Source organism: Lepidochelys olivacea (assembly GCF_965140295.1).
Source record: "Lepidochelys olivacea isolate rLepOli2 genome assembly, chromosome: 4".
NCBI classification, from domain to species: Eukaryota; Metazoa; Chordata; order Testudines; family Cheloniidae; genus Lepidochelys; species Lepidochelys olivacea.
This window is the reverse complement of record NC_140414.1, coordinates 67261314-67269332: the sequence shown is the minus strand read 5'-3', so window position 1 is coordinate 67269332 and position 8019 is coordinate 67261314. Positions and strand designations below refer to the sequence as shown.

Genomic DNA, 8019 nt, shown 5'->3' with positions numbered 1-8019 from the left:
CAGTTTGAGTCCCCTTCACACTGCCAGGTGATGTAAAGCAGCCATAATGTACCTGAAAATCAGGCCTTCAACTGTAGTTTTAGCACAACACAGACATAGTTACTTTAAAACTGTCTAGATTATAAGAAGCTCAAGAGATTTGAGTCAGAACATATATCTAAAGAGTTGTGGGGTTGAAGGCTTTTTGGGTGGAGGATAAACATTTTAATGTATTTTTCATAAAGAGCTCTCACACTTGACTGTAAATGAATCATACTGCTTTCCATAATAATTATACATCATAGGTTTGAAATATCAATAATCTCTCCCAGTAATTCCTAGCCTGTAATTTTTTTTTTAACAGCGTGGGCTAACTACAAACATTCTGGGCACTGTTATCACTGAGACAAAAATTAATTTGGTGAAGCTTTGTAAAAGTAATGGATATCTTTCCTTACTTGAGTAAACGCCAGTTTAGCCCCTCTCTCTTGCCCCTTCCTTCTCTGAGTGTGAAGATACACATCTGAACGATTTCATGGCAGTGTAAGAAACCAGGGCAGGATATCGTATATATAAAGATGAATCTCCCCACCTGATAAAAATCCATGATGTAATGACATCTCACACTAAAATACTAGATAGATCATATGTAATAACATTCACAAAAAATTTAGAGGACAATGAGAAATAGAAAAATTAAGGAATTTGAGTGAAATTTAGCTATGGAGAATATCTCTGAGAAGTGGAAAGTATCACATCTTATTGGAGTCTCAAACCCCACCCCCACCACCCCACCCCCAGATAGGCAGCAAAATTAGCTTGGAATAAAGTGGTTGAAATTAGCTTGAACTCTTTAACTTTAATGAGCTCAATGAGGCTAGACAAAGACACAGAAAAGTTGCACGTTGCCATGTACAATACAATCAACAGAGTCAAGTTTTCTACCTGAGCCAAAGAAATGTAACTATTACTATAACATGCAGAGTTCACTGGTTAATATATATAAACTGAGCATACTGTTAGTAGGTTACACTTCATTCAGGTATTTTTAATCTTATAGTGGCTGATGATGGGAAAAGATCCAAGGCAGGATGTGTGTGACATAAAACCACAAACACTGAAAAGCACATTAATATTTAGCAGCCTTTCAAAAGGATCAAATTTTGTCCTACTTTATTAGGTAGGAATAAAGCAGGAATAATTCAAAACCCATAGAGTTAATGGTACTTCAGACACTGGAGTAGTACCTAGAAGTTCAAGCATTAGTGGTCCTCTCAATTTAAGAAGCGCTCACAGAAGACCTGAGTCTGCATTCACGGCCTGCTCCAAATTCCCTTTTAAGTGTATTGTCCTATTTAGCAAAAAGAAAAGGAGTACTTGTGGCACCTTAGAGACTAACCAATTTATTTGAGCATGAGCTTCCTCCGATGAAGTGAGCTGTAGCTCACAAAAGCTCACGCTCAAATAAATTGGTTAGTCTCTAAGGTGCCACAAGTACTCCTTTTCTTTTTGCGAATACAGACTAACACGGCTGTTACTCTGAAACCTGTCCTATTTAGCAATCTCTAAGGCAGAAAGAAAGCTCTAGGTATGTTGTGAATACAGGATCAGGCCCCAGATTTGTATTTTTCTCCCCAGCATAACTGTGGCTGAGTCATAAGGAATTATTTATTACTCCACTTGTTTTAGCAGAAACCAGATTACAAATAGGATAGAAACTTAAACTTTCCTGACCTAAATGCTCTAGTAGTAGTAGTTTGATTTTAGGAATTATTCTATGGTAACCCTATTCATATTACTTAAATATGAGGCAAAAATGGTGGTGTATCTTCTTAAGGAAACCCTCATTTTGCAGAGTAGTTGCAGTGGAGAAGAGATGGAAAGTATGAGCTTCTACACCAAACCCCAGCCTCACTCTTAGAACATACTTTGAGCTTCTGAAGGATTCCCTATTTGCAGCATACAATGTCCACACTGCCAAATTCCAGTTTTGAGGCTCAATTAATCTATTCATCCTCTTTAGGGCAAGAGTGGCAAACACTTTCCTTGCCTTTGTCATTACTGCTGCCATAGCAAAAGATTGGGGCAGAGACTTCTTTCCAACCACAATACAGACAGCCATAAATGAAATCTCTGTTATATTTCTTTGGAGTTGTATATGGTTGATGGTAACCAACTCTCTCTGGAATTATAGAACAAACACCTTAACTTGCTGGTTTTCTTCCATCGTATATGATTAAAACTGTGTATAAAAAGTGCATCTGTCAAAACCGATCTCTCTCTGGCCAGAGTATATTCCTTTTTTTTTTTTGTATGCCTGACATTCTTAGACATTGGTAGGGGCTCCAGTGCAATGATTCTTTTTTGCTTCCAAGTTCTTCTTGGCTTTGAATGCTCCTGATACCTCAGGGTGAATGGAATCCAGTCGCTGTTCGCATTGGAAGGCTGCGAGGAAGGCTGTCCTGTAGTTGCTGTTCATCCAGCCATAGAGAAGAGGGTTAACAAAGGTTGAGCACATAGCAATGACATGAAACACTGTGTAGATTAGCTTGTACTCCTTCAGATCTAACACTTTACTGTCAATGTCACTGACAAGCTGGAAAGCGTGAAAGGGCAGCCAGCTTACAGCAAACACCACAACCACGCACACCAACATCTTAGTGGTCTTCCGCCGCCGATGGTGGTAGTGATCATTCCCAGCCCCAGGGCTGATATGGTTCTTTAGTTTGGTCCAGATACGGGTGTAGGCATAGGAGATGATTGCCAGAGGCAAAACATATTGGATCAGGAGCATAGAGACACTGTAGATGGTGCCATAGTTTAGTTGCCCCTCACCAGGCCACTTCTCAGAGCAGACCACAATCCTGAAATCAGGAATGATCTCGATCAGAGAGTACTCACGGAAGATGGCCAGGGGACTAGCCAGTAGCGCACTGACAGCCCAGGCAACGCCAATGATCAGGAAGCTTATTCGCTTGGAGATTTTGCTCTCCAAGTGATAAACAATGCAGCGGTGCCGGTCCAAGGCAATCACAGTCAAAGTGACAGTTGACACATGCACTGCAAGGCCCTGGGCATAAGGCACCAGGTGGCACAGCACTGGGCCCAGCTTCCATTCTCCCAACAGTGTGTAAACTAAGGTGAAGGGCAGGCACAGTGTATTCACCAGCAGATCAGCTACAGCCAGGTTGGCAATGAAAAAGTTAGTCACAGTACGCATGCTCTTGAACTTGATGACCACATGGATCACCAGGGAGTTGCCCATCACCCCCAGCAGGATGATAAAGCAATAGGCAATGATGAGGACTATCTGCACCTCGACCAGGTTGGTACTGTCTTTCAGTTCTGGTTTGGGGTCAGATGCCAGCTCACTGAGTGGTGTGGTGAGGCCTGGCAAGTATAGCCTGGTGTATAGCTCCATTTTCACTTCTTTTGTGCGGTTCTCTTCAACCAGTACTCCCATAGGGCCCATAGTTGCAGCTAACTGGACTACTCCAAAATAAGCAGTGGAACTGTCTCTGAAACACAGCAAAAACACAGAAAATTGGAGTAAACCAAAGACTGTCTATGCAGACTTCATCTGAAACATAAAAAAATTAAAGTTAGTTTGTTCTAATTTAAGTAGAATTAGCAATAGGATTTTTTTTGTTAATAATGTCTGGTTCCAAAAGAAGGTTAGACTTTCAAATGAGTGACCGTATCATCTAAAGTTACAATAGCTAAACTGAGACAACAAAAGATATTTGTTTAGGCTGTGGGGCATAAATACCACTGGCTAGGTTCAGCAAGAAGTTTCCCCAAAGTTACTGTATTGCCTTCCTCTGAAGCTGGGGTATTGGCCGCTACCAGAGGTGACTACAGAAGATGGGCCAATGATCTGTTCCAAGATAGCACTTGGTACGTCCACACTTTCTCACTCATTCATTTGAAGCCCAATCCTTTAATCTTTACTCAGATATAACTCCTGCTGGAAATTTGAAATACAGCTCAAATGCAGTTTGAAGACAGTGGAGTATATTTACTTGGGCAAAGGAAGGAGGATTTGGATCCTGCTGAGCAACACATCCTTTGTCACAAACGAATACCCCAAACCACTATTGACTTTTGCACAAAACTGCCATTGATACCAATGGGAATACTACAGGAGGATCAATGACCCAATACAGCCCTATGTCAATAGAATTCTCTTCCAAACTTTCACCAAGGGAATAGTGACATGTATTTCCTCAAAGTATTTTCAATATTCACATTTTTATTCATGTATTTTTAGCTAGTAAATACAAACCTGCTGCTCTACACCATTAGGGCTAATTCCTGACATTTTCCTTTAAGAAAGCCAGTATCACAAGGCAGCTACAAACACCACTTTAACTGCACACCACAATAAGAAGCAGAATAGCTAGAAAACATTAGTAATGTTCTGGATTGTCTGTATAACCCATTAACTTCTAATTTAAACCAAGAAATAAAAAGTAGGTAACATTTCTTTTATCGTGGAAGAATACCCCCATTTTTCTCAGCAGAAGTTGCCAACCAAGTTTCTGACTACAGTGAAAGAGAACAGCAGGTCGCATCCCCCTCCCTTTCAGGTTAATGGGACTTTTGGTAAGGATATCAAAATCACATTGTCTTCCTTGCACATATTGAGCCAAATTCTACTCAGCTACACCCATGCAACCCTATGCTTTCGATGTGCTTGCATGGATATAACTGGGCATAATTTGGTGCTCTATATTTAAAGCATTTTAGAGTTAATTTGTAACTTGCACTACAATACTGTGCAAAGTGAGTAAGGACAAGTAAGGGCCACAAATACAGGTGATGCTTTTTATAATCTACAAAGATAATGCAATGCAAAACCTCAGAACTGCCTTTTCCTTATCACTGTGGCCTGATAACTAATTAGTCTCTAAGGTGCCACAAGTACTCCTTTTCTTTTTGCAAATACAGACTAACACACAGACTAACACGGCCGCTACTCTGAAACCTGAGAACTACCTGTATCTGCTATTACAGTGGATATTTGATAAGAGTCCAATACTGCTAGACTCCCAAAGATCTCAGAATTATGCATTGGAGAATAGAGTAGATCATGTTTACAAATAACAGCAGGAGAATTACCGTTCGATGGGTTCGCAGGGTTCCAACCCTTTGCATCGTGAGACGGTGGCCAGACCTTGGAGGAAAACATACACTATCAAATCATTTATCCTTCCTTTTCTCAAAATATTTCTCCCTATTTTTTTCCTCTATTCCCCTCCCTTCTCCTGCCTCCCTTCATCCTCTTTTAAGCAAAAAAGCAATTAGCTTTCATCCTGACACATTTTTTCTTTATTCCTGTACTGTGTGGAGTTTGCTTCTTTTGAAGGTAGTATTTCTTGTTAACACAGCACAGTTGGAAGAGGAGGTTTGAAACTCCAGCAGAGAAGAAATGATGTTCGGTTAACAAATGAGATAAACTAGACAAGTTCTACAATATTAACTTGCACAGTTGATGATGAATCAAGCACTCCCACAGTACTATAGAAACCACATGTCTCTCTGATCTACACTATCTGCTGTGTCCTGTCTGCTCTGAACCTAGCTATTCTTTCCCACTGTAAGCTCTTCAGTTGTGATAGTGTGTTGATTGGCAAACTGTATCTATTGCACAGCATCATGTGTTCTGATAAATAATTTTTAGAATATCTAATCACTCAATTCCCTTAGAGATATGTACGTAACTTTATATGAATGATGGAATGTAGAAGATTTACAGAGAAGTCATGAGAAAAGGAGAATCAAAAGGGAATAATACATTATATTTATAAACAAACTAATCTATTATTAATATTATGCTGCATTTGTAAAGCACTTGGAATTGGGTTGAGGTGAACTTGGATTAAAAAAATGTTTAATTCATGCACCACATTCCCCAATTTTCATTAAAAATCCCCTGTGCACTTTTCTAGGGATGCTGCCCCTTTACTAATTCATGACCACCTTCCTGCTCCTGATTAACAGGATCTAAAGATTTGTACTAAAGCCAGAGCCAGGCACTGTGTATGTAAGCTTGTGCCTATAGAAGATTAAAAGCCGGGGGTCCCTAGTGTGTGTGTCTCTCTCTCTTTCTGCATTTGGTGGGGTGACATTAAAAGACTGGCTCTGAGCTTGTCACTTTCACCTGCCCATTTTCAGTCACCCAGCATCTGAAGTTAAAGGTTTTATTGAGGTGAGCAGCGACCCAGAGGGCATCCGCCGGGGGGGTGGGCGCTGAGGATTACAAGGTCTGAGGCGCAGCCAGCCCCAGGGTAAAGGAAGAGCCACCTTTGCCAGCCTCTACTGCTGGCTGGGGAAACCTGGGCTCAATAACAGGGCGCCGTGCTCTCTGCAGGGGCTGCTTCCCTGGTGCTGAGCAGCCCCGTGTCCGAAGGGGGAGAAGAACCCGCCCTGCCACGGCCCAGTCCGGCGCCAGCGGGGAACAAAAGGCGCTGCCCCCCAGGCGATCACCGGCGGCAGGCGGGGGGGCGGGAAGGCTCGGGGCAGGCGTCTCCTCCCGACTGTAGCCCGAGCGCGCTCGTTCTGGCAGCGCGGCTCTGTCCCCGGCCCCTCCACACTTACCGCGCCGCGCCTCCCTCCGCCGAGCCGCGCCCGGGCAGCGCTGCGCCGCTCTGGCAGGGAGGCGAGCCCGCTGCGCTCCGAGCGGGCTCGCCCAAAGTTTGGCGCCGCCGCCCGGCGCCGGGCTTCGCTGCGCCCGACTCCGCCTGCTCGGCGGGCGACGGGGACTCCGGGCGCGCGGTGGCGGCGGGGACCCGGGGCGCTGCTCACCTGGCAGGGGCGGGCAGCGCCGAGCTGCCTGCACCGGGGACGCGGGTGCCTGTGGTCAGCGTGCCCGCCGCCAGCCCAGCCCGGGCGGCCTCCCGCGCGTGGGGAGGGGGCGGCTCCGCCCCAGCTCGCTCCGGGTTGTGGGGGCTGCGGGGCGGGGATGGCGGAGCCGGCGACTGCAGGCGCGGGGGCGGCCGCTGCTCGGGGAGCTGGGGCGGGGCGCTGGGTAACAGCTGGAGTCCGTCGGCGTTGGGACTCAGCCAAGCCCCCCGCCAGGCTAATGGCTCGGCCGGGGTGGTGGCCTGCGCGCCTCGCAGTGTCGCAAAACCCTGGGTCCGGCTGGCTGGCGCCCGCCCGTTCGGGACACCGGCCTGGCTAGCGCCGCTGTGTAGCGGGGTCTGCTGTACCCTAGAAACGAGGGTCGGTCATGCCCCCCCCATCCTCCCCTGCTGCAAAAACTCAGCTCCAGCGGGTGACCCCTAGGAGAGCTTGTCACTACCCCAGGGGCGCGGGAACAATTTGTACAGTGGGGGCTGCGGAGAGCCAAACTGTAAACCCTGGATATAAGGGAAACCACGTCCAGCCACTGGGGGCTACAGCACCTATGTACCTCCTCTCCCACCCCCCAAGCAATCTTACCACTAAAATAAATGTGGCTTCTGTTCACCAGCCAACAAAAGCCGGTCCCAGCTCCATGTGGGCGCTTTAGTGACACTTGGCAGACTGGAAGGGGACAAAGGAGCAAGCCAGAGCCCTGATCCCCAAAGGTACTGGGAGTTCAGCACCTACCTCCTTTTGCGGAGTTGGTGCTGGATGTAGGGTTTTGTGGGGCTGTTGCCCCAGGATTCACTGGCATCTGGAGTATGAGCAGCGAACCCTGTTCTCTGTCCAGGCGCTGGGAACTGTGACTAAAAATCAGTTTGGGGAGGGGAGAAGTCCAAAAGAATTCAGGTAGCCCAAGTGCCTTCTTGTCTCCTCTGAGGGTCCGTCTCTGGTGGTTCGGGGGGGGGGGGGGCGGAGGGAGAGCCTGAAGGGAGGCAAGGACTGCCTCTCCTGGCAGTAGCACTTTTTTTTTACTCAGGAAACAAATGTCTTAGGATTTTTCTTGGCTAGGAATAAAAGGTGCATTATAAGAACTTGTTAGCTAATGTGCTAAATAACCCATTCTGACAGTCTAGTGTACACAACACAGAGTGTGCATTTAACACGTGCTAGCTGGTCGCTAGCTGGTCAAGT

General features: G+C 45.9%; 1 protein-coding gene across 4 annotated transcripts; it reads right to left on the bottom strand.

Annotated features, from left to right (window-relative positions):
- Window positions 1–851: 851 nt before the first annotated feature.
- On the bottom strand, window positions 852–7657 carry NPY2R (neuropeptide Y receptor Y2). Of its 4 annotated transcripts, none has more exons than XM_084625375.1 (3): window positions 7573–7657; window positions 5101–5155; window positions 852–3497 (listed from the first exon to the last, which is right to left on the bottom strand). In XM_084625375.1, exons 1-3 carry the CDS (start codon window positions 7637–7639, stop codon window positions 2306–2308), a joined length of 1314 nt encoding a protein of 437 aa, XP_084481501.1. In that variant the 5' UTR covers window positions 7640–7657; the 3' UTR covers window positions 852–2305. The 4 variants fall into 4 exon arrangements, with proteins under 4 accessions (XP_084481501.1, XP_084481502.1, XP_084481503.1 ...); XM_084625376.1 differs by lacking the exon at window positions 7573–7657 and adding an exon at window positions 6787–6914; XM_084625377.1 differs by lacking the exon at window positions 7573–7657 and adding an exon at window positions 6580–6894.
- Between the last annotated feature and the right edge of the window lie 362 nt (window positions 7658–8019).

Coding starts and splice junctions, on each gene's coding strand:
- NPY2R (XM_084625375.1), bottom strand. CDS start 7,639: ATGCCAGTGAATCCTGGGGCAACAGCCCCACAAAACCCTACATCCAGC. Junction 5,156..7,572: donor CACCAACTCCGCAAAAGGAG/GTAGGTGCTGAA, acceptor TTTTCCTCCAAG/GTCTGGCCACCGTCTCACGA. Junction 3,498..5,100: donor CCCTGCGAACCCATCGAACG/GTAATTCTCCTG, acceptor GCTGTGTTTCAG/AGACAGTTCCACTGCTTATT.